The sequence below is a fragment of the Mustela lutreola genome, chromosome 1, assembly GCF_030435805.1.
Source record: "Mustela lutreola isolate mMusLut2 chromosome 1, mMusLut2.pri, whole genome shotgun sequence".
Taxonomy (NCBI): domain Eukaryota; kingdom Metazoa; phylum Chordata; class Mammalia; order Carnivora; family Mustelidae; genus Mustela; species Mustela lutreola.
This window is the reverse complement of record NC_081290.1, coordinates 230,322,322-230,348,401: the sequence shown is the minus strand read 5'-3', so window position 1 is coordinate 230,348,401 and position 26,080 is coordinate 230,322,322. Positions and strand designations below refer to the sequence as shown.

Genomic DNA, 26,080 nt, shown 5'->3' with positions numbered 1-26,080 from the left:
AAAGCAAAAATCTGGAGTTTTATGTGAAATTTCCTATTTTTAATTGCTGGCCACTAACTTCCAAACACTCAGCAAGCATTGCGCAAGCCCCCCCCCTCCCCAAAACATCTAGAAGCCAGATGCACCACCAGGCAGTGCTTCCACGCACTGTACAACTCCAACTCCAGAAGGCACCATTCACTTTGGGCTGTGCAGCCCACATAACTGCCTATGAGGCCACTGACCGGGGCCTCTCCATTGTAACCTCTGCCTTATATTCTATCCCTCCTAGTTTGTGTGATGGCCTTGGCAAAGGGTGTGGGGGAGAGGCCTTTTATTCTCTTGTACAGGGAAGTTATTAGAAGAAAAAAAAAAAAGGGACCTTGGAATGCAGCTGGTGGGATGGGGTGGGGGTTGGGAGAGGACGAGAAATGGCTGAGGGAGGGCTCTAGAGCGATCTTTGTTGCTTCAAGGCTCAGGAGGAGGTGACTGAGTGATGCCGGGGCTGAGTCTCCCACAGGAAGGAGTATCGTTTTTTTCTGGGGCTTGGTGGCCACACCTGGAAATAGATTTCCTGGTGAGTTTGGAGCAAAGGCTGACGAAAAAAGCCACTTGCGGGATTTCCTGATATTGACAAAGGACATTATCCCGTGTGACCCTCCCACAGGCTTGAGAGGCAAGGCTTAGTATTCTCAAGGCTGAGGCTCAAAGAAGTCTGATTGCTGGCCCAAGGCCATACAGCATCTCTGTGATCTTCCACTTTGCCCTCTCTGCTGGAGACAGGCTGGAACGTTATGGAGAGAAAGTGCCCTTGTCTTGTCCCTCCTCTGTTCTCAGGATGTGAGAACCCTCACTGGCTCTCTTGGCATTTCCCAGCAGGTCCCTTCTGAAAGTTCAAAACTGGGCTTTGGTTATGAGTCCTGAACTCCCACCATGCTCAGGTCGCCTGGAGTATTGGACTCAGGTCCCCACATGTCATTCCTGCCTCATTTGTCTCTCCAGCCTTGCCCTGACAGCACTCTCTGAGCCCATTAGAAGAGGGTGTTAACTTACCAGCGAATGGCTGACTCCTTTAAGAAGCTAGTAGAAGGGCAGGCTCTTGCCATAAAACTACCTTTGACAAATGACAGAAAGGAAGCCAGGCTGGAATAAGAAATGGCTACATGGGGATTATGTTTCATTTGTTCTAAGGCCTTCTTTGCAGCCAACCTTCTTGTGGTTGCTCTTGAGGGCCCAAGAGCCAGGTAGATCTGAATTCCCGTCCAGGTTTTGCCATTTACCAGCCCCAGGACCCTGGGTACGTTGCTGCTTCCCCTCTCTGTGTCTCAGTTTCCTCCTCTGTACCATGGAATCACAGCAGCTACCTCTAAGCTGTGCTAGGAGGGTGGGTGAGTGAGCTCAGCCCAGCCCAGCTCAGCCCAGCCCAGCTCAGCCCAGCCCAGCCCAGCCCAGCCCAGCACATAGTGCTGCTGGTCTGTGGGAGCTCCTCACACAAGCCCCCAGGACAAACACCTCCAAGACACTTCCTGTAGGGGCTTAGGCTGAGCCAGAGAGCTGGGGCTCCCAGCCTTCCACCTTCTCAGCCCTCTAGGGTTGAACTTTCTCTGGATTCTCGAGTTCCAAATGTGGTCCTTGCAGTCGCAAAGCAAGTATGGAAGCCAGTGGGGCTCTTGTGCCAGGACAGACAGCTGACAGAAAGCCTGGCTGCCTGATGGGGAATAAACATTTACCACGCAGCTGCTACTCGTTGTGTTTGGGCTGCCTCCCCACACATTACTGACAGAACCTGTTAGGAAGACAATGTCTATTTACTGTGAGCAGGGATAAGACCACTTCTCAAAGCTTAGGCGATGATTCAGAGTGGGGAAGTAAGGTAAATATTTGCTGAGGATTGGAAGTTTGTTTTAAGGCTCATCCTTTAGGGTGGGGAGGGAAGGACAGGAGGGAAGCTTGACTGGGGTTGGGTAAGAATCATGATTCAACAGTTTGTTGGTGGAAACAACAAGGTAAGGATTTTGTGGGGAGGGATTCAAAGAGTCAGAGGTACACGCTCTGTGGTTTCCCGTGAAGGGTCAGGGGTCTTTCAGAAAGTGTCTGTAATGAATCATGAAGCCATTTATTTAAGCTGATCAGTCTGGGAAGCGTCAGAAGAAAAAGTGTGAATGAAGACAGTGGAATTGCCAGGCCAAGTTCATGTGAACCTTAAGGAGTGGTTTCAGGCTCTCAGTGTCCAGGCCGAAGATGGGGTGGAAGGATCTGGTTTGCCATGGGTGCTCTCTGTCCTGGGATGTGGGGATTACAGTCCCTGCCTGGCAGATGAGGAAGCAAAAGGGTCCCTGGTCTCAGGCCACAAAGCAGGATTGCAGCTGGTGGGGATTCAAACCTGGGCAGTTATCTCTGAAGCTGGGAGTATGCATGAGGGGAAGGGGTCTCGGGTCCTCCTTGTGGTAAATTGGGACTTGGGTGACAGGGAGAGATAATCTAGGGAGGGAATTTGGTGCTGTCAGAAGGAAATGTTAACTTGGGGGGCCCAGGTGCACATGGAAGGGAAAGGGTTCGGTTGGGCCCTGGGGTCTGAGAGGTGCTTGAATGTTATGAGGAGAGGGGAGGGTAACTGCCCTCAGGTGGAGGCGGTAGGACTTTGAGCCTTTCCAGCAAAGAGCAGGCAGAGAAATCTATCCTTCCCTGTCAGGCAGCTCTCTGAAACCTTGGTCCTCATCAATCTGGATTCAGCTGGTGTGAAGAATGCTGATTCCTGCCCAGGGAGGGGATCGCTAGACAGACTTTTGGGATCTCTGAGTGGACTGAAGGCCTCTGGCTGACAGACGTTCAGGATGACTGTCTGACTGACTAGCTAGCTAGCTCAGTTTGCCTGAACAGACAAGTTTCCTGAGAGACCGCCAGACTCATGAATGACCAGCTGAGGGACTTGATTGGGCCTGTGTGAACAGCCGGCCATGCCACCAACTGACAGGCCCCCAGACTCCCCGCCTGCCCTCTCCGGGGATGTGGGCTCCCGCCCTGGGAACCACCTGGCCTACTTGGAGCCCCTAAACCTGGGAGAGAAACAATTGGGCTTTTTACCCTGGGGCTTGGGTCCCTATCTTTCCCCTCATTCCCACAGGCCACCCCCAGGCCCAGTCCAGGTTCACCCCCACAGCAACCCTGTCTCCTGTCAGGGTGACCCCTGACAAAATCTTCACGGAATGGGAAAGCCATCGGAGATGTCACACAAGAAGAACATACTTTACTGGACTCAGGACGCTCCTTCTGAAGGGAGCTTTGCCCTTACTTAGAGAGTCACACTGTTGCCAGCCTTCTTGGAGGCCTCGGTTCACCAGAAGAGCTTAAAGAGACCTGGCTACCGGCTTGACCAGCCCCATTCAGTGACCAACTGACTACCCAGTGCACAGACTGATCCCAGGGGCCACGGCTTCCCTCCTTCATTTGAAGGCTCAAGCTAAGGACTAGCTCATGAGAAGGTGGAAGATTCTAAGTCTGTCTGCTGATCTTCTGTCCCCTTTCCTTCTCCGTATCCTGGACTTCTTTCAGAGCCAGGCCTCCTGGTCAGTGACTTCTGCCCTCACAGACTCCACTCCAGCCTCATCATCTGGTTGGCCTGGCTCCTTGGTGGGTGGGTGCTGCCAGCTTTCAGCTAGCCCAGTTAGGTTTGGTTGGACCATGGTGGAGAAGAACACTGTGCTTCTTCCCCTTGTCAAACCTGTACAAGGAGCATGGAGTGATGTTGACAGTGATGTTAACAGCTGGGCTTGAGTCCCTTCACCAACATTAACCAGTAGAGCTAGTTATCTCAGAGCCTCAGTGTGCTCATCAGATGCATAGAGATGATGAAGTTCTAGAACCTAGGTGAGGTTTGGTGGGCTGAGGTCCGGAGCCGATGACCAAGAAAGAATTCTTGAGACATCTTTGGTGCAAAATGGTGGTTTATTAAAGCACGGGACGGGACCCGTGGGCAGGAAGAGCTGCTGCCCCGGGTTGTGAGGGATGGCAGGTTATGTACCCTGCTGTTGGGGGAAGGTGAGGGGAAGGGAGGTGTCAGTGGAGTTTTCATATGCTAAAGAGGGCCTACAAGGTGCCAGGATGTTCCAGGCCTGCCGAAGGCCTTGCCCTTGCTGCTGGATCAATGTTGTCTTTAGACCAGCCATTAACATTAAGATCTTTGGGAGACTTTTTGGTGGGGTGTCACAATCCTGCTATCAATCGTCTTTGTTAGTGAGATTTAGAACATTTGTAAGCCAAGGGAGACTCCTGTCTAGCAGGATTGTGAGCTCTGCAAGTTAACCATTTGCTTATTGTTCATGGCAGTCAGGGCTGCCTGAGGGATGCTACACTTATGGAGGGGAAAGGGTGAAGAGGGGGTGCAAGGCGCCAGCTTTTGCTTTGTCCTCAGCCAGCCTCCTGCTCCCTCATCAGAGATAATGAAAACTCCAAGGCCCAGAGCGGTGGGGAAGCTTTGGGAACAAGGAGAGCATGCATGTGAAGGCTTAGCTGCGTTAGAGCGTGTAACAGTCTCTGTGCTCTAGGAAGTGACCCATCTGTGCTGGTGAGTGAAACCAGAGCTTAGAAGTGGTCCCATCAGTCCCTTCTGGGAGAGTTCACTCGGGCTCCCCCTCACCTCCTTATCTTTCTAAGTGACCTCTGCAGAGCCCATCCCCTCCCTAGGCCAACCCTTTATCTTCTCCCTGACAGGTGTCACTTTGGTTTCAATATCTCCTCATTTCCCCTGACTCCTTATGCCCCTCCCCCAAGGCACTCCTCCCCCGCCACACACACACACTCCCATTTCTTCAGTCAAATTCCTTAAGATCTTCGAATCAAATAGATATTTCTCCAAAGAAGATAAACAAATGGCCAATAAGTACACAAAAAGTTGCCTAACATCATTAGTCATTAGGGAAATGCTAATCAAAACCGCATGAGATATCTCTTTATACCCAGCGGGCTGGCTAGAATCAAAGAGACACAGTACTAAGTATTACAAGGAAGTGGAGAGATTAGACCCATCAGATCATGCTGGTGGGAGCAGAAGATAGGCAGATCACTTTGGAAAACAGTTAGGAAGTTTCTGAAAAAGTTGAATGGAGTTGCCCCATGACCCAGGAATTCCACTCCTGGCTACATACCCAAGAGAACCGAAAACATACGTTGACACAAAAATGTGTACAACTTCTGAATGTTCACCATACCTGAAACATAAACCAAATGTGATGTATGTCTGTACAAAGGGACTTATCCAGCCATAAAAAGGAATGACGTACAGAGGTACACTGTAACAGTGTGCTACGTGAAAGCAGCGAGACAAAAAATTACACATTGGACTATTTTGCCTATATGAATTTATATGAAATATCCAGAATAGGCAAAGCTGGAAAGCCAGGAGCTGGGGAGAGGGAGGACTCCTGAAGGGTATGGAGTTCCTTACTGGGATGGTGGAAAATGCTCTGGAATGAGTGGTGATGAGGTATGCCCTTTTTCATATGCCCCGACCCACACAACTGTATGCTTTAAAAGGGTGAGGTTTATGGCCTATGAATTATACCTCAACTGAAAAAAATTCCTTAGGCTTCCAGGTACCTCGTTTGAGGAGAACAGAGCCTTCACTGTGGCGGTTCCAGGCCTCTGTTACCCCTCCCTGAGTTTGCCTTCGGGATCTGGAGATGGAGAGTCCCCACGTCCCTGCCTGGGTCAGGGGTGTCCTTGCATCCGGTTCCATGCTCCAGAAGGAGCTTGTTGAATGAAGGGAAACTCCTGCCAGGTTAAGAAGTGTGTGAAACAATGGGGGAGGTTTCCGCGGGAAGCCAGGGCCCCAGGAGGGGAGGAAGGCCTAAGGGGTCGTTTTCCATGTAAGTGGAAGGGTGGAGTCTCCCAAGGCCAGACTTAGGAGCTCCTCACTGAGAGCTCACTGAGATGAAACATCAGAAGACCCTAGGAGATGCCCCTGAAGGGGTTCAGCTTTCCTCTCCCTGCGGTGAGTGGGATACAGGCATGGTTTCCATGGAGGAACCCAGACAAGCCTAACGGGGCCCAGGATCCAGGTTCTAACCACAGTTCTGCCTCCTGAGTCATCGCCACACTTGGGGAACTCAGTTTGTCCAGGGTGAGGGAGGTGGTTAAGTGGGATGTCTCTGAGGATCCTTTCTGCGCCAACCAGCAACATGGTTTGATAGGTAGCTCTGGGATTACACAAGGGGTAGTCCCCTGTGGGGGCATTGCTATCTGTTCTGAACGACTCCCAGGAAAATTCTTTATGCCCTGGCTGTAGAACAAGTCTTGACCCTGCACTGACCCTAAATCTGAGATCCTACCCTGAGCCAGACAGACCCACAGCCAGACTCAGCCTCCAGGCACTGAATGTCTCGCAGCTACAGGTCCAAGAGGGGCTAAGGCCGCTCATCCGTACTGCCGGAGTCCCTGCTTGAAGCGTATGGAGTGTGGCCGGCAGCTTCTCCCTAGAAGGAAGGTTAATACTGGGAATGGAATGACGGTGTGAGACAGGAGGTCCCAGCTGGGATCTGGCTAGCATTGGCACACAGAGCCCTTAGGAAGGGCCCTCCCATCACTGGGCCTCAGGAAGGCTGGGGGTGTTCAGACTTTCAGATTGCCACCAACCCCTGGAGCACCGTGGGTGACCTGGGGCACGACCATTCTCTGGGATTCCATCACCACTCTCACCTCCTGGATGTCTGTCTCACAGGGCCAGTGGGTGAGGAGCCCCAGATTGCAGGCAAGGATGCCAAGGCCATGATGGGTTCAGAAGACACACCTGGAGGTAAAGCCAGCCCAAACCCTCAGGACTTGAGGCGAAGCATATTCTACAGCATCAAGGTATCACTCAGGGCCTGCTGGGAATAGGGCTGTCCAGACCTATAGGGAAGGCTATGTAACTCTAAGCAAGCTGCTGCTTTTCTCTGAGCCTCGGTTTCCTCATCTGTAGGATGGGTGGCCACGAGAATCCAAGAGATAACCTACGAAAGCATTTAGTTGGGTTTGGGGCACACATTCCCTCCTTCCAGAGAAGAAAGAAGGGTTACTCTGTGGGCAGTGGGGGGGCCATGCTCCCCGTCCCCCATTGTCCTAGAGAGAAAGAGAAGGACCCCAGGGATCCTGAATCTGTATGAATTTGGGGGAGCTCTGGCTCCTCCAGAGGCAGCCCTAAACCTCCAGGCATCCTCTGGGTGCCAGGACCTGTCTTGTTTGATTCTCACGGTAGCCCTGAGGGGTAGGGACATGGTCCTTGTTGTATACAAGAGGAAACCAAGTCAGAAGAACAGAGCGAACATTTTTAAGCTCTGGCATAAACACCCTTCTTTGAAGTTAGTTTTTCTTCTCCTGGGAATTCTGCCAGCTCATCAGAAGGGAGGCCCGGATGTTTGGGGTGGGGCTAGGTGGGGTGGGTGGCTTGAGGATTCAGGGTATGAAAGTCATCTCCCAAGGGAACTGTCGGGGAGGAGTGGGTGGGCTGGGGTGGAGAAGGATCTGGAAGAGCTTCCTGGAGAAAGGGACAGGGTGGTGGAACAGGGAGGAAGGTGCAGTCCAGCCCAGGGGAGCTGTGAGGGTCAGAGTGGCCCCAGAAAGACCCTACTCTCGGTCATGTGGGTCTCAGGTGGCTCCAAGACCCCTGAATGTACCCAGGACAGTTTGTGTAGTTTTTAGGCCTGTGTGAGAAGCCAATGGCCACTCTAGTAACTCTTTCTTTTTCTCTCTCCTGTGTGTCTGTCTCCTCTGATTCTGTTTCCCCATCTCTATTCCTTGCTCCTCCCTTTCCCCAACTCCATCTCTGTCTCCCAATGACCACCCGCTCTGACTGAATCCCCACCTATCTCCCTGCCCACCACCCACCCCCGGCTGTTCCCACCATGGCTCCCCTGGCAGTTCTTCGTCCTGTGCCACAGCCTGCTGCAGCTGGCCCAGCTCATGATCTCCGGCTACCTCAAGAGCTCCATCTCCACTGTGGAGAAGCGCTTTGGCCTCTCCAGTCAGACCTCAGGGCTGCTGGCTGCCTTCAACGAGGTACCGGCCCTGGTGCAGCCACTAGGAGGGAGAAGGATTGAGGGAGACTCTTGCCCCCACCTCCTCACCCCCTCTCTCACTAGCCTGACAGAAACCCTTTCCATCCCGGTGTCCACAGGCAACCTCACCACAGCTCCTTCACCAAATCTCCAAATCTCCTTCCCCAAATCTCCAGCTCTTTCGTCATGTCCTGGTAGAGAAACCAACCTCTGCCTCCTTGTAACATCACAGCAAGGGCGGCCCTGCCCTTGGGGACACTCTAGAGGTTGAGGTGGGGGGTATTGTAGAGGTAAGCAGAATTCCCATACTGCCCACTCTCCCTTTGGCTCCTTTACCTGGCTATTGCCTGTCCCGTGAAGGAGTCAGAGGAAGTCACTTCAATAGTAGTGTGATAGATTTAAATGAGATTGAAGGCAGAAATTTGGAACCAGTGGGTGGCTGGGGAAGGGAGCGATAGCATGACACACATGTCCCCTCAGAGTCACCTGGAGAACTCTAAGTCTGGGGCCCGCAGCCAAGCAGGGAAGACTGGACAAGCTGCTTTGGGGGAATTTAGAGATCAAGGTCCAGCTGTGCCCCAGCACCCCCACCCCCAGATGTTCTCCACCTCAGAGGAGGCCACTGTCTGGAGATTTCAAGTCAGTTCTCTCCCCCTGGCCTGCCAACGACACAGCAGCCCTGGATAGTCCTCAGACTCCACCTCCAGATCTCAGAGGTGGGAAGGAAATGTCATTACCGAGCTCTGGGACCTGGGGAAGTCACTCCCCACCTCTGAGCCTCAGTGTGCCACCTATAAAATGGAGAGTGGTTATCCTTCTCAGGGTTGGTCCTCCTACCAGCTCTCTTGTGGTTCCTGGCCCCCTCCAGCAGCAAGGAACCTGGGGCTCAGGGTGAGTATAACGGCCCAGAAGCAATGGGGTAGGCAGCGGACCCCAGCTTCTGGCTGCAAAGACTGTCCCTTCCCTGCGAGCTCTCCAATCCCCTCCAGTGCCCACAGCCTCAGTTTTTTATTCTAAGCCTTAAAATTCCAAAGCCTTAGTTCTCTGGCTTGAGATTTTGTCTCCCCCATATCTCAGACACTTAAAAACCCTTCCGTTGACTCTTCCATGTTCTAACGTGGGGTCCAACACGCTTTCCAGAATGAAATGGAACTGCTAGCCTTGTGCACTCTGCCCTCCTTTCTCTCCCCCTAATGGGGGCTGTGGGGCCCCCTCCACCTCCACAGAGGACCCAGATTCTGTGTTTAGAGGGGCCCGGATGATTCTCACTCTATCAGCTAGTCCTTTAGACTGAGGGGAGCACCAGGCTGGCAAGAGAAGCCGGGGTAGTGCTGGCCTCTGGTGACTCTGCTCTGCTTGAATGGGTCCCCTCATCCCTTGGCAGGTGGGGAACACGGCCCTGATTGTGTTTGTGAGCTACTTTGGCAGCCGGGTACACCGGCCCCGACTGATCGGCTGTGGGGCTGTCCTTGTGGCCCTGGCAGGCCTGCTCATGAGCCTCCCACACTTCATCTCCGAGCCATACCGCTACGACCATATTAGCTCCGGTAAGAGCAGGAAGGGCTGGGCTGGAGACGGATGCCAGGAGCCGCCTTACCCCCTACCATGGCCTTTCCCCAGGCCCCCGGGTCAGGATGGGCCCGGCTCCCCAGGGCACCCGTGGGTCCTCCCCGCTCCCTTGGTCCCAGCATGGGTGGGTCCTTCTGGCAGTCCTGGGGAGTGGGGTTGTTCTGGGGGAAGTGGGGTATAACCCTCTGGGCCTCCCTTGGTGAGGGCCTGCTTGGGTGTCACTGTATTTTTGAGGTGGGGGGAATTTACAACTCAGCCTACATGAGGGCCTGGCATGGAGTAGGTCCTCAGGAAATGTTTGTGGAATGATAATAATAGCACCATGTACCCCTTATGGTGTGCCAGCCTCTTTTAAGTACTCTATGTGTATTAGTGCTTTAATCCTCACAAGAAGCCATGACATTAATGAAAGAATGAATGAGTGCATGAACCAATTAAAAAATGAAAGAATTTTAGACAGGAGTTGTGAGGCCTAGTGAGATGTTGGTGAAGGCCTATTGCATAGGCAGATGCCTGTCCCTTAGAGAATAACCCAAGCAGCCTGAGCTTCATTCCTTCAATATTCTATCCACCCATCCAGCTACCCACCCCTCTGTCACCCATCCATCCACCTGTCCATCTATCCATCTATCCACCATCCATCCATCCATCCATCTATCCATCCAGTGTTCTACCCAACAACCCTTAGTATAGCCTACTTAGTGTCAGACCCTCTCAGAGAGCTCAGTCTTGCCTCCAGGGAGCTTCCAGCCTGGGAGAGGAGACAGAGGTGAGCAAAACCTTTGCAGTGAGTCATTTGTGTGAGAAAGGAAGCACTGGGACCAGCCTGGCATGGAAACCTTCCCAGGGGAAGAGGACTGTCAGCATTGCCGCCCTCGCTCACACCCCAGCACTCCCACTCTGTGCCAGGACCCAGGGCAGAAAGAGGGAGCAGCATGACCAGCCCCGAGAAGCTCCCAGGGAGGCACTGGTTAGAGGCCCAGGCAGCTTTTCTGCAGGGTAGAGACTCCAGCTCGTTGGGCGTCAGCCAGAGGGAACCAGCAGAGCCCCGAGTCGGGTGGGGGTTAAGGAGAAGGTGGATGTTTCAAGTGCCAGGAGCCACAGGGGCAACAGCCAGGAAGTGGGAAAGTAGAGTGTGGGCGAGCAGCTCAGGGGGCTTATCGAGGCCCCGAGTGGAGAGCTGTCAAAAGGCCTGACTGGAATGCTGGGCTAGAGTTTCTGGTTCTGGTTCTAGAGTTTTCTCTTCAACAGAGCTTTTTCTGTGAGGGTCATACATGTTCTTCCTCCTCCTTTCTGCCACACAAGAGCCCTCTGCCATGGGTGCCCCAGGAAAGCCTGAGGGCAGCCATTCTCCTGCCTGGGCCTGTCTCGGATGAGTATACTAGGCTTGGTGACTTCTAGGCACATAGCCAGCTTTGGCATCCCCAACTCTTCTGTTCACCCCTTCTTCATCCAGCATGAATTAGTCTCTTTATTGCTAATTCTTCTCTACTAGGCCCCCTGCGAGGCCCTGGCATCACAGGGGAGCGAAAAGAATACAGAGCCCTATCACAATCATTGTCTGTCACGTCTAGTAGGCTCTGTGCGTGGGCAGTACACACATGCCATGTTTACAGCCGAAAGCAGGTGTTGGCAGCATCGTATTTTATGGATGGGGAGATGGATGTTTGGAGAGAGGGGGATCTCCTCAAGGTCCACAGCTCATGGGGCCATGATGTGTCCAGGTAGCTTGGTCCCAGAACCCTGCTCCAAACCATAAAATTATTCTGCTTCTGAATTCTGAATTTCTGTAGAAGTTCTATTCTAGGAGACTCTTGAGAGGTGAGGAAACTGAGGCCCAGATGGGCTGAGGACCTCTGTCAAGGTCTCCCAGGTTTCAACTCACACAACCTCAGCTGAAGGTCCAGGACCTTGACCCTGGTTCACGTGGCTTTTCTGAGTGTCCCGGCTCCCAGAAAAGGCTGGATTGGCCACAGAGAGAAGGCCGCATCTATACCCACAGTTGGGATAATAATAGCATGAGGGTCTCTTTAAGTTTGCTCACCAAATATTGGTGAGCTACAGGGAGAAACTGTCTGGTACTAAATTAAGAAATTCCCCTTCACTGAACTCTGTGTCTGTGTCCTGAGCTGACCCGAGCCCACCCAAAATGAAGGCCAAGGGCCCTAGAGCCTTCTTCAGTCCAGCTTCCCTCCCTGGCCTGGCTCTGCCTTTAGCCCTGAACTTGTCCCTCAGGCTCTGTGAGTCTGTCCTGCTGAACTCCTCAAGCCCCTGGGTTTGCATGTGCTCTGATCGCTCCCTGGAGCACCCCTCCCACCTTCTCTTTCTGGAAAATCTTGTTTGTCCTTTTTGGCCCCGTTCAACCTCAGTCTCTTTTGACAGCCCACCCCACCTGAGAACCACAGTTGCCACAGCACCTCCACATACCTCTGCTCAGAAAAGTGGCATAGGGTACATTAGGAGCAAGGGCTCGAAGCCAAGCTGCCTGGGTTCCAACCATGCCTCTGCCTTTGCTAGTTGCTGCCTGAGTATCAGTTTCCTCCTCTGTGCAATGGGCACAACATTGGGTTATGTTATGCCCATTGCACAGAGTTGCTGGGGGAAGGGAGCAAATCCCCTAGAGTTGCTGGGGGAAGGGAGGAACATGGTTGATGTACACAGCACCTAAAATGGTGTTTTGTGTCCAGTGCATGCTGTGTTAAGAGTCTCAGCTCTCGTCATAATATTTTTTATCATCTCATAGTGGACATGCCACAGGATTTTGAGGCTTCTCTGTGCCAGCCCACAACCTCGGTCCCAGCCCCCACCCCAGACCCCTCCAACAGCAGCTGCTCAAGCTACACGGAAACCCAGCACCTGGCTGTGGTGGGGATAATGTTCGCGGCCCAGACCCTGCTCGGCGTGGGCGCGGTGCCCATTCAGCCCTTCGGCATCTCCTACATCGATGACTTTGCCCACAACAGCAATTCGCCTCTCTACGTTGGTGAGAACTGGGCTCGGAGGGAAGGCCAGGCTCAGAGGTCAGAGGGTGAGAGGACCAGGTAGGGGCTGGGCGTGAGTTCCCAACCTCTGCCGCATGTGGCCAGGAAAGGTCTGGAGAAGCCCTGGAGTTTTCTGGGCCTGCTCAGGGGAAGTTGGGCCACTCTTGCCAGCTGGAGACGGGGCAGGCAATGATCTGTAGAGGGAAGCCAGGGCCAGGGAGCCTAACTCAGGCTTTGTGTTGCAGGGATCCTGTTTGCAGTAACCATGATGGGGCCGGGCATGGCCTATGGGCTGGGCGGTCTCATGCTGCGCCTTTATGTGGACATAGACAGGATGCCAGAAGGTGAGCCTCAAAGAGCACACAGCCATCCCTGGGAGGCACACTGCTGCTAGCTCACTGTCCGCTGGCCTCATAGGAGACACTGAGCCAGAGAGGTCACATTCAAATCCTAGCCATCCCCCTGACCTTGGCCTCTTAAACTCTCAACTTCATCTTTGAGACACTCTGTCCTGCCCACCTCCCCAAGCTGCAATCAGAATCCAGTGAGAGATGAAGAGAAATGGCAGACCGCCACCAGACAGGCAGTTGTCTTATCACTGCTATTAGGATGACTCTTTGCCCAGTCCTGTCCCTGAGCTCCCCCTGACCCCAGCCTGCTTTCGGATATGCTGCAGGGCACACAGGACCACATATGTTCTTGGCCTGTAGGGAGCTCCCATCTTTAGGGGCAACAAGACCCAGGTCAAATAGAGAAGCTTGCAGGAGAGAATTTTTGGAGCAGAATTCGGTGAGCTTGGGCCAACCTCAGATGGGAAATGTACTGGGTGACCTCTCAGGACCCTTCTACTTCTGACCATCTCAGAGTCTGGGAACCTGTGCCAAGGGCTCCGCTCAGGGAACCATAGTCTTTGATCTGGGCAGTAGTAGGGGTGGGCCAAGAAGTGGGACCAAAGCTTGATCTGAAGGCAGCCGGGAGTGAGGAGTGGTAAGGGTCCCTGAGCTCTGATGCTCTGTAGGAACAAGGCAAGGATCCCTCTCTCCTGGAGATTTCCAGCAAGCCCTAGGAACCTCAGGGGACACACGTGCGAATGGATGAACATGCCGATTCTGCTTCTTCTCTGGCTTTTGCACCAGGCTGCCTCCTAGGCAGTTCTGAACAAGACTCACTAGGTATAGCCCCACCCCACCTTCCTTCCTTCTAGAAAGCAGGGGCCCAGCCCCCCAGTGCCAGCTCTGGTTGGCTTTCCTCAGGTTTCCTGGACACGCCCCTGCTTCAGGGAAGGCGGTATGTTTTTGGGCTCTGTTGACATCATCCTGGCAGATGTGGCTCCTCCACGGGCCTGTTGTGTTCTTGTAGATTGATCTTCCTACCCTTTCTCTATGGGGGATTTCATGGGGTGGGCGATCAGGTGTGTTACAGGCACAGATGAGTGTGTGAGAAGCGGGGGAGTCGGGGAGATGCCTGTGCTCGCACTCACCAGGCTGGCACAGAAGCAGGGGGAATAATAGCCGGAGGAGGGAATTAGTACAAAAGCCAGCTTCAGCCCCAGCTTTACAGATACATTTGCTGAGTGCCAACTGTGTACTCTGGCCCCTGGCCAGGAGCGCTCAGGCCCAAGCACCTGGACACCAGCCCTACTCCTGGGCTTGCTGTGTTTATGCATTGGTGTGGTTAGAAAGTGTTTGTGGATGCTGTGGCAATTGAAGCAGGAGGTATCCGACTCAGCCTCGACTCAGCCTCGAGGTAAGGGCTTGGATGGGAGAAGCGGGCCTCTAGCCAGAAGGCACATCTGGAATAATCAAGTCCTAATTATACCTGGGAACTTGTTAAAGGGAAGACTCTTTGGTCACCTTCCCACTCCACCCCATGGTAGTTTTAAGGTGGTCTGAGGTGTTTTTGATAAACTTTTAATGATGCAGGTCTGAGAAGCACAAGAAGGGTTCTAATGATTGATTTAATGATAATAACCCTCATAACAGTAACAGTAAAAGGAGGAAGAAGAACAGACATCTGTACAGCACATTCTATATGCTTTACCTGTATTGATTTCTATGATTCTCACAACAACCCTGTGATGTAGGTACTACTTCTGTCTGTATTTTACAGAGGAAGACCCCGAGGCACAAAGAGGTTAAACAATTTGCCCAAGTATATGTTAGTAATGGAATTCAGACTCAGCAGTGCATTTCCAAAGTCCATAGCCTTGACCGCTATCATGACCGCTAGTCATTGAAAAGCTGAGTCCAGGAAGGATCAAGGCCTTGCCCAACGTCACATGGGATGTAACTGGCAAAACCATAGCTGGAGTCCAGGTCTCCTGACTCCCGACCCAGGCCACCTCAGGCCTCAAAGGCCAGTCCCAGGATGGTGGCCAAGACGGACAGCCCATCCTGACCCTAACATCACCTTGGTCTTCTCTTCCAGGTGGTATTAGCCTAACTTCAAAGGACCCCCGATGGGTGGGTGCCTGGTGGCTGGGCTTCCTCGTCTCTGCGGGGGCAGTGGCTCTGGCCGCGGTGCCCTACTTCTTCTTCCCTAGAGAGATGCCCAGGGAGAAGCACGAGCTCCGCTTTCGGCGAAGGGTCTTGGAAGCCACAGCCTCATCTGTCAGCAAAGTAAGTCTCCTCCACAAATCCACCCTAGTCCAGGCTCCGGCCCCCACTGACCAGTCCTCCCTTGGAACCTTAGACTTCATCCTTCCTGGGCATTGCACTCAGCAGTTTACAAAGCCTTTCCGTCCAGGCTCCGTCGCGTCCCCCGACAGCCTCACACAGGGAATATGTCCTGTCCCTTTCACAGCTGAGGAGATCAGGGGCCAGGGGAAAGGACCTAGCCAAGATCACATGGCCAGCGAGGGCAGCACTGCGGGGAGAACCCTAGCCTGTCTGAGCCCATGCCCCCATCTCACCAACACGCTATCTCTCTGCTCATCACTTCACGCTTTCTGTGAGTTCTACACGTGCCACGCTGGAGCAATATTGAGGAGGAGGAGGTGGTGGAGAATGGGTAGGGGGTCTGAGAAGACTTCTCTGAAGGGGCAGGACTTGAACTGGGCTTTGACAGACGGACGGTGGAAGCCTAGAGAGGGGAAAGGGGGAATTCTAGGTGTGGCCATAGGGTGCACAAAGGGTTCAGCTTTTAGAAAAGAATCCAGCCTTTCAGAAGCAGGGAGGGGAACAAATGTGTGTGAAGTGCATCTTCTGGGCCAGGTGTCAGGCCGGCACCGGAGCTCAGCATGTGGCCTCTACTCTTAAAATAGGCACAGCCTAGAGGGGACTAAGATTGATGGATAAGTAACAAGCTATGAGGTGCTTGAGGATCTCTTGCTAAAACCCCCTGCTCGACTGAGGGGCAGGTGGTCTTTCCTCAGAGATCTCCTGGGCAGGAGAGAAGATTGGGGGTAGGTCCCTCCAATTTTCCAGAGCCCTTTAAAACAATCAATTGGCTCCAAAGTACACAACAAAATGACAAAATAGGAAGGGTTTATAGAAGTTCAATGCATCATTAGTGTTGACTTTATCGAATTTTCTTTAGCATTCACACACATCTCATTACATTCTGAAATTTTGCACGTTCGATTTTCTCTTTTCCTGAGGACCCACATACAACACTTCTGTGACCATGTGTGTGGGGTGATTCTCAGGCCGGCCGAGAATGTATGTCACCCACTAGGTGTCCTACAGTTTCCCTCAACTCTGACACTGTTTACCCGGAGATAGCTTCTGATGGCACAGTTAGGGCTCAGTCCCACTTTAGCTGCGGGTAGTAGGCCCGTCCCCAGGTTACCCACAATTTTTGTCCTACTTGGATACAAATCAGGGGTTCCTGATTTGCCACCCTTTCTTGGATTCCATTCTTTGCTAGAACAGCTCATAGAACTCAGGAAAACACTTACTTCATGTTTACCTGCTAATTATATAGTAAGGGATCTGATTAAGGGTATTGATTAATAGCCAGATGAGGAAACACATAAGGAGGGGCCTGGGAAGGTCCCAAATGCCGGAGCTTTTGTCCCTGTAGGGTTGGGATATGTCACCGTCCTGCCATATGGATGTGTTTACCAACCTTGAAGCTCACTGAACCCTATAACTATTAGGATTTGGGGGGGGGGGCTTTCTCCACATAGACATGCTCAATCCTTAATTCCATTCCCAGCCCTTCTTCCCCTCTAGAGAATTGGGGGTGGAGCAGGGGAGCGTCTTCTTTCTGGTGACCATTTCCCTTCCAAGATCCCACCGAGAGTCATCTCATTAGAACAAAGGATATTCCTCTCACCCAGGAAATTGCAAGGGATTTAAGAGTTTGTTGTCATTTCCTAGCACACAGGGAATTACACAGATCTTCGGAGCTCTATGTCAGGAACTGGGGTCAAAGACTAAATATTAGAAGATTTTCCTAAGCACTCTTATTTACAAGAGTTTTATGAGCTCTGTGTCAGGAATATATACATTTGCATAAATATATATTTCTTATTATTTCACAGCGAAGTAATTGTTGAGAAATCACGATCATAAATTATTTGTTGCTAAGTAATTCTAGTTTCAAGGGGATGATTTGTAAAAAGCCTGTCGAATATTTTGCAGCAAGAATAATTCTATTTAATGAGGCATGTTGGTGCATTTGAATATGCTGGCTGTGATGGGAGAGAGGCCCTCCCTCCTCCTTAGGGCATAAAAGTCTGGGCCTAGGGGAGAGAACTGATAATGTGTTCATCTAGAAAAACTAGAATTTGAGCTCAAGTCTGTCCAACCCCAAACGTGGCTGCTCTGTGAACCTCACTACCCATCCCCCACCCCCTGCTGGAGCAGAAGTTTTATATATAGGAGACCAGTGAAAATTGATGTTAGAACAGCCAATAGAGGTCAGAAGAGGAAAGGGCTTGCCTGCCGGCTTCAAGAACAGCTGGTCGCCCTGGAAGGAGGGTAAATGGGGGTTCCATGGCTCTGTCATAGGGTCTAAGTAGAGGAAGGGACAGAGGACATGTGTGGGGAGCAGGGAGGGCAGGGAAACTGGTGAAGCCACTCTGGCTATGGTTCAGGTGGGAAGCAGTGCACCAGCAGTGGGGGGAGACAAAGGGAGAAGTCCAGGAGCCACCCAGGAGGGACACTGCTAGGGCCCGGGTGCTGCTCTGCTAGGGGACATCCCAGGACAGTGCAAGCCTGGGCTGGTGCTGGGCTCAGAGGTAGGGGGAGGCAGGCCTTGCAGAGCGACCAATTTCAGGGGAAGAAGGCAACTTGAAACCACAGATGGCCCTTCCTGGTTCTGCCTAGCTCAGGCCAGAAATTGAATGAGGTAAGAATTCCTAGAACTTGGGGCAACAGTTCTTAGAAGTAGGGGTGGTCACAGAGGAAGTGAGGAGTTTCTGGTTATGGGCAATGTCCAGGTTGAGCCTCACATCTGAACAGAGGACAGCTGCTTGAGCCAGGGGGTGGACTAGGTGAAGAAGCCAGTGGGAGGCGTGGCTGGGCTTGGTGATGTGTCCGATGGGTGACCTTGAACAAGACGCTTCCCCATTCTGTGCAGCCCCATAATATAATAATATGCCAAGGACCAATTCTGGGGAGCTGTAGTCTGTGTGCCTAAAAGTCTAAGAATGCACAGTTTCTTGCGTCCAAGCTGCTGTGGGGCAGACATCTGGATTTGAAGAGCAGCATCTCTGTGATGATTGGAAGCCCTGCTTCCCCGGCTGTGAACCTGTCTGGCTGTCTGGATTCATTCTGTCAGCACATGGGGGATGGGGAGTGAGGAAGGAAGGGGGTGAGAGGTTCTTAAAAAAGAACCGAAGGCTGAGAACATGAAGATCTGCTTGCAGCAGCTCGCAGGCAATAAATATTGATGTGGGAGGAACTGTTCTCTCCCCCCTTCCCCGCGCCCCCACCCGCCTCAAGGAGGCTCTGCCTGGGCCAGCTCTGTTTACAGCGACAAGGGCGGCCCCTGCCCACTCAGGCCACTGAAGGAGAGGTAGATGGACAGGGAGGAAGGGCCCAGTGAGGCAGAATTGGCAGCCAGAAGGTCCAGGTTCACAGACATGGGGGGATGTATCTTCTGTAGAGAGTGGGAAGAGGCACAGGTGGTGGGGAGCAGAGGAAAGTGAAGGGGAGATTCTTTCTGAAATCCCTTCGGGTATCTTCTCCCAGGCTCAGAGTTTCCCTAAATAGCCTCTTACACGTAAATGCAGTTTTTAATGGTGGCATGTAATATCAGGGTTTTGTGACCCAGTGGAGGTCTTGACCTTAGTCTCCTCATCTGTACAATGGGCAGATTGAACAGGGTCTACGAGCTCTGACAGGTTCAATGATGTGTTCTCTAAATGGAGCAGTACATGAGCCCCTCCACTGTGGGAGAAAAGGGTGCACTCCTCAGCCTCTGCCCCCAAGAAGCTCTCAGGTAACGAAGGAAGGCCAGATGCAGACGGACAGAGGGATGACTGATGGACAGCTCATGCTTCTCCCATGGCCAGTGCTTAGAGTTCTCTGCCTGCAGGGAGAGGAGCATGAAAAGTCTCCACAGAGAAGATTAGGAGATGGTAGATGGGAGAGGCCATACAGGACATGGAGGGGAGGAGCTCTGCTTTCCTGTCTTTGGTTCTGCCCACAAATCTTTGATCTCATCATGGCCAGGAGACACCCTTCTAGGAGTGAACCATGGCAGATGTTAGTCCTCTCTAAGCCTCAGTCTCCCTCTCCATAATCAGCCAATTTCTAAGGTTCTATAGGACTTGAGGCACATGGCTCTGTAGGGCCTATGGAGTAGAGATGGCCTCTTAGGGGCTCCCTAGCAGGTCACCTGGCCCCATCTGTCCTTATGGTTGTAGGACACCATTCAGGCAGCAACCCTCCTGTGGCCTCCATAGCCTCAGGTCCCGCTGAATGCCTGCCCCTGGTGCTGGACCAGGGGCTAAGAAAGGTCTCATCCATCGAGAGCCCCTGTCCCTGCCTGGCCTCTGAGCACAACTGGTCTCTGTCATCTTCTCTCAGTTCCTATTTCCCAGGAGTCTCTGTGTCTGTTATTCTAGGCTGTCTCCCAGAGTCTGTGATTCTAATATTATACAGTTTAAAGTTCTATGTTTCTAGCAAAGATTCTCAAGTAGTTCTGTTTTATGATTCTATGCCTCAAATGGTCTTTGACTCCCAAAATTCATGTTTCTATATGGCTACAGTTTTGGCCCATGAGTCTAGGAGTCCATGAAATCTGTTTTCTCCTAATCATTGACCTGATGTGCTTCTTTGGGAGAATGGTCAAGGATGGGTGCACGAGTGGGCAATGGCAGTGGCCCTTAAAACCCAAGACTTAGGGCCAGCTGGGAGGCTTCTGTTACCCTTGGACTTCGTGCTCCTTTGCAGCCCCTGAGAGGTCCAAGGTGACTTGGGTCTCCCTTGTGCCTGGTACCTCTCCCTTGCAGGCACTGCCTCTAGACCCCTCCCAACCAACCCAGGAGCCCACATGCGTCCTTCCTCATCCCTAGCAACCCAGGCCTTGTGATTCCACCTTTACCCCTCCTCAGGGCTCTAAGGTAAAATGTCTCGAGAGATCATCCAGTTCAACCCCAACTCTGTCTTACAGATGGAGGGATTCAGGTCCAGAGAGGGTCAAGGTTGTGCCCAGAGCTTGGCCAGCACCACCTCCCCATGTACCAGTCTGTACCAAGCCAAGTCTGGCCCCACAGGGCTACGGTGAACCTCACCCCTACTCACGGCTTGGTGTAGATCAGAGCTTCCTCAAACACTGGGACTAGAAGGCTTTTGGGGGCGATCTGCTTCAGTGGTTTTAAACTGTACCCACAGAACTCCAAGGGTGCCACTGTAGGGAGATTGAAGAGAGTGTCCCCCAATAGGACTAAAGGTCTTCCACCCCCTCTGCACACAAGCACGTGTACACACACACACACACACACACACACCCCAATCAGACAGATTCTAGTTTTATGTGTTTTTTTTTTTATCAGTCTTTTGAGTGAGGTTCAATTGGAGAAAGGGTTTTGCTGCCAAAACCCCATTTTAAAAACACTGATCAAGTCCAATACCCCCGTTTGACAGAGGAGGAGACTGAGGCTCACGGAGAGAGCTGATCAGTAGCTGATCTGGCCTGGGAGGCTGGGGTTCTCGGTGCCTGAGACACCTGCACCGGTGACAGGAAGGCCCCCAGCAGGAGCCAGACGCGCTGTGTCTGTATGAGACCAGCCTGGTTATGAATCCCGCCTCCGCACCTAGAACTTTGAAATCTGTAAAATGGTTACAACACTAATATCCACACCTTGGGATTTTTTTTTTTTAAAGGTTTTATTTATTTATTTGAGAGAGAGAGAGAGAAAGCATGAAAAGGGAGAAGGTCAGAGGGAGAAGCAGACTCACCATGGAGCCGGGAGACTGATGTGGGGCTCAATCCTGGGACTTCGGGATCACAATTCCAGCTGAAGGCAGTTGCTTAACCAACTGAGCCACCCAGGTGCCCTACACCTTGGAATTTTTAAAGAATGAAACCAGCAAAGTGGAAAGTGGATTATTCAGTACCTGACCAGTGGGAGTGCTTATTCTTAATATCTTTCTCTGATCGAGCCAGCTCTTAAGAGCAAAAACAATGGAAAAATGACCTTTTTTCTAATACTCTTACAGCTCACACCAAACTCAAGTACCAAACTAGTAAAAGTGGGAAATTAAGCTGACATCTATAGTTTATTCTGGACTGTGTATTGTTTTAAACTCTTTGTATATATGATCTCATTTAATCTTTGTAATCCACCTGTGAAGTAGGTTAGGCTACAGCCCCCATTTTACACCTGAGGGTCAAGTTACAGAGATTAACCCTCCCCCCCCCAGGCCTAGTGGAGGGCGGAGCTGGGATTCAGATCCGGGAAGAGCAGGAGGGATGTGGGCTGAATCACTAAGTCAGGACCAAGAAGCAGGAAAATAGAAACAGCAGCAAAAGGGGTATCAGCAAGAGAGGGGGAAACATAGGAGCGTGGACCACAATGATGAATTTGGTTGATGAAACCAAACCCCTTATCTGGTTCTGGGCTTGCTGGTGGCCAAAGCGACAAGGGAGGCATGGCCAGTCGCACAGATCTCAACAAGAAAGCTGGAGAAAGTGTGTCGCAATCCTCCACAGAGCTCAGATCTCCAGGCGCTCTGCTAGAAACAAGATCTCCCTCTCATGGTGGTGGGAAGGCTAGCAGATCACCCCATCCCTGTGGCCACTTGCTGTGGCCATGTGCGATGACAGTTGAGGGCTGGCAGAGAATACCATATCACCCGCCAGGGTCAGCGAGGCTCTGTGGGGCTGGGGTCACAGGCCTGCTCAGACCCTTCCAGAAACCCAACTTCCTCCAAGGACAGCTCCTGGAGCCCTAGAGGCCCAGCAGATACAGGGCCCTTGCACATACCGGACCACACACAGCTCCCTGGGTCCCACAAGCTTGCAGCTGTCAGCACATGGCCCTGAGGGAGGGGAAGTTCTAATCGGCTCTCTCAACACAGGCCTGCTGACCAGGGCAAACCACAGCCAGATGTGATGTGTCTGACTCCAAGCCCTGCTCTGAGCTAGCCACAAGGCTTCTAGTTTCCGGAGCTGGCGCTTGGTCGGGAGTCCTCAAAGCAGATCTGGGGAGAGAGGCAGAAACTTGTGAAGAACCCAGGACAGGAGTGCCCAGCACCCATCTGATAAAGCCCAAGTCCATTAGCATGGACCTCCAAACTGACCACCTCCTGCCCCAGACACTATGGCTTCCCCATCACCCACTCTGACAAACCACTGCACAGACAGGCCCTTCCCCCAACCGCCCCCCACCACCACCCCCTCACTTCTGCTATCCTATGCCCTTGCTTCCAATAACTTCTCCCTTCCTCCCTTCCAAATCCCAAACCTCACTTCTCCTAGAGGCCTTCCCTGACCACTCCCTCTCCCCAGCCCCTGAAGTTCCGCCCCTCCCCTGCTCCATGCTCTTTTTCACAGCATGACCCAGGGGTGAGATGGTGATCCTGGAGGACCTGCCTTCAATAATCTGCTCTGCCATGGCTCCCTGGGTGACTCATCCTCTTCTGGGGCCTCAGTTTCCTCTTCTGCGAAATAGATGCTATAAGGACCCCTTCACCAGACTGTTGTGGCAATCAGATGACATGGCAGATGTGAAAGTGCTGCCTAGACCACAGGGGGCTGGAGATGCAGATGCTGCGGTCACCCTCACTGTTTCATGAGGACAAGGAACCCCAAGCAAGGAAGGAACTCACAGATTCTGCCCGTCCAAGGGCGGAGCCAAGCCTGGCATCCCGTCTCTCTATCCATACTGGATAAGAACACTGGAAGGTTCTTAGTTTATCTCAGCCCCTCCTCCCTCTGTTCCTGGGGCAGTATCCTGACCGCAGCACCCCCTCCCTCAGGTGCTGTGGCCTTCCTGCACCACTCTCCATGGCTTGGCTAGGACACGGGAAGGTGCAAGGAGATCTCTGATTCTCATTTCCGCATGTCATCAGTTTAAAAAATTAATGATGGGTTATTTTCCATTTTTTTCTTCCATGTTAAGTCTTTGAAATGCCCCCTGTGTTTGATACTCATGATACATCTCAGTCTGGACTGGCTGTATCTCCAGTGCCCAGTGGCCACACAGGGCTGGTAGCTTCAAGGTATAAATGAGTAACAGACCCACAGTGCCTCACACAGTGACTTAGACTGTGGGCTCTTGGGCCCCTTCACATTAGTTCACAAAGGTGCCTCCCAGTTCTGCCTGTCTTGCACCAGGGCTTCCGACTCATGGGTGCTGAGGGGGATAAGGCATGAGCTTTAGGCACATGCAGGCTTGAGCTCAGATCATAGTTCTGTGCAATGTTGAGCAAGTTACCGAAACTCCCAGCTGCTTTGCTCCTGGGAGGAGCATAAGTCTCCTTCCTTTGCAGGTGTGCATGAGGACAGAGCCCCCAGCCTGCATACCGGTGACCTGGGATACCTGGAATCTCCATTCTGCCAGGCCCCTGGGGTACTCAGTGTGGACCCCATGCTCCATTCAGAACTGAAGCTGTGTAGGAGCTCACTTGCCTCGCAATTGCCTCTCCTGTCAATCTTTTTCTTCCTAGAGCCTGGTCGCACTCTTTGCCTATGGCAGCTGTCTTTTCCACTCTTTCTGTTCATAGATACTTAATAGATACCCACTATTCCACCCCAGGCCGTATGCTAGGCACCAGGGTTTCAACAGAGAATAAGATAAGCACAATCCCTGCTCTCGCAGAGCTGGGAGCCCAGAAGGGGAGAGACACTGAACAACGTTTGACTCAGACCTATGTGCATATGGAACATAGTGATTTTCTCTGAAAATCAACTTCCCTTCTGCTCAGAATGCCCACCTCCTGGATTAGCAGGACCCTCAACCTCAGCCTCTCTCGGAGTTCCCCGGCCAAGGTGAAGCAAAGGTCCTTATATGGCATTCAGGGACCAGTTCTCTCCCCGCCTCAGCACATGTTGGCATCAATCCGTCCATGCTCATTCAGGGCTGAAGCTCATGGAACACTGTTGACCCCTATTGCTTCTGATGAGGTGACTGGCTCATGCCCTCTTCTCTCCCAGAGTGCTTCCCGAGCCCACAGGCATCTCAGAGCAGAATGTCTGGCATCCAGCTGATGGCCCTTGGTTGTGTGTCCTCCCAGGGTGAAGATTCTCCCCCTGAGAGCCTGGCGGAGTCCCAAGAGAAGCAGGACAGCCTCACCCAGATTGCACCAGACCTGACAGTGATCCAGTTCATCAAAGGTAAGGGAGGATATAGAGAAGTGGGACCAGAGAGGCACGTGGGGCCATCCAGGACCCAGCCCCTTCCTGCCCTTCTTGATTTTTCTTTCACACCTACAGACCCCTCATGAGCACCATACACTCTGTAAGTCTTGACTTAGTTGAACCCTTCTGCCTGGAACATTCGTTTCTATTGCTATCTATCAAAATCTTCCTTGTCCCCCTAGGTCAAGCGCAAGTGTTATTCCTCTCCTTCCCCCCAGCAAGCCTGGCTCTCCCTCCTCTCAGCCCTCCAAACCCTCAAGGCCAATAATCCTTGCTCTGCTTCCCTCAAGGACTATTACAAGACTCAAATGGGGTGATGAATGGAAAGCCTTTCGCATACTATTAAAAAAAAAAAAAAAACCCTACTTATATAAGGTATAATTATCTTTTCAATTATCACCCCTGCCCTACTATTAGGCTGACCATGTCCCAGGACAGTAAGTTGAGCTGCCTATGGTTTAGGAAGGTGATGACTACAGGCTTTGCTTCAGCGCCCACCCCTGCCCCCACTGAGGACTCTTGAAACAGGAAATTAATCAGGCCCAATTCTTGGAAGTGTATCCTACGACATGTTGTTTGGGATACCAGTAATCCAGCCTCCAGTTCTCCAGCTTCCCTGGGGTAAGGGTGGGGGGGCTGGACCGCATGGGGCTGGGCCCAGAGGCAGGAGGGGCTTAGACTCCCTAACCTCAGATCACTCCCCAGCTGCTGAAAGTCCCTAGCAGGCTACTCCTTGGGAGAGTTTATTAATCACAGCTTTGGCTTCTGCCCAGAGGGAAGCTGGGGCCAATCACCGAAATTGGATCCTGGAGTGGGTGTCCTGGGCAGATTGTCTCTGGTGGTTTCAGCTTCTCTGTGAGCCTAGAGGAGACCAGGGCAGGGGCTAGCCATAGGCCCTGTAGTTGGTCCCAAGCCTGGCTTCTGGCCTTTCTGCTGAGTTCCAGAGGGATCAGTGATGACCTGAGGCTTGGCTTTGAGTACATGGGGCTATGGGGGAGCCAAAGGAAAGAGGAACCAGGACCCTTCAGCTGGAGAAGGCTTAAATTCTTGGCGAAAGACAGTCCCTGAGTTAGAGAAGGCCCCTGTCTGATGGGGGAGACACAGTCTCTGAGTGGAGAGAAGCCCTAGCTTACTTGATGGAAGAGACATTAAGCTAAGGGAAGCAGCTATCCAGCAGACATGGCTCTGGGTTCCCCAGAAATTATCCCTATCTGAGCGAAAGGCATAGCCCTGCCTTCCAGGAATTTTCCATCTGTTCTAAGGACAGGCAAAAGATGATGAAGAGATAGATGGTATGTACAAAGTGTATTTGCGATGGGAGATAGAAGCAAGGAACGAGATTGAGCCCTCTGGCTGCCAGAGAGGCACAGGAATGTGGGTGGCATGGGGTATAGTAGGAGGAATGACCTTTACACTAAGAGTCAGGAAAGCCCTGGCGACTTCTGGCCTTGACCTGGCCGCTCTAGATGAAGTTGGGCCCCACCTGGTGAGGGCACCCATCTGGTCTGGGCCGATGCTCTCCAAGGCCGCTTGAGGAGGGAGGTTGGCTGGAGCAGCTACGTGGGGTGAAGGCCATGTGTCACACCTTCCCACGTCAAGCGCACTGGCTGAATGCGTCGTATGTAGGGCAAGGGACTCAGGACGGGAGGCAGGGCTGGGACACAAAAGATGGGGAATTCCACAGCCCCAACTCCTACCCACCCTGCCCGGACTGTTTGCCTTTATTTGTTGGCTGCTAAGGAAATGGTTCCTGGCCTGGCCCAG

General features: G+C 52.4%; 1 protein-coding gene across 3 annotated transcripts in view; it reads left to right on the top strand.

The window, feature by feature from the left end:
* Positions 1 to 26,080, top strand: part of SLCO2B1 (solute carrier organic anion transporter family member 2B1) — a 45,577-nt gene that overhangs the window by 5,956 nt on the left and 13,541 nt on the right. For 2 of the 3 annotated variants that reach the window (XM_059132425.1, XM_059132441.1), the window contains exons 2-8: positions 6,695 to 6,825; positions 7,873 to 8,010; positions 9,394 to 9,556; positions 12,322 to 12,561; positions 12,805 to 12,903; positions 14,987 to 15,177; positions 24,193 to 24,292. In XM_059132425.1, the coding sequence (XP_058988408.1) occupies positions 6,695 to 6,825; positions 7,873 to 8,010; positions 9,394 to 9,556; positions 12,322 to 12,561; positions 12,805 to 12,903; positions 14,987 to 15,177; positions 24,193 to 24,292 (1,062 nt within the window). The remainder of the gene's footprint in view (positions 1 to 6,694; positions 6,826 to 7,872; positions 8,011 to 9,393; positions 9,557 to 12,321; positions 12,562 to 12,804; positions 12,904 to 14,986; positions 15,178 to 24,192; positions 24,293 to 26,080) is intronic. The other variant, XM_059132434.1, reaches the window with a different exon arrangement.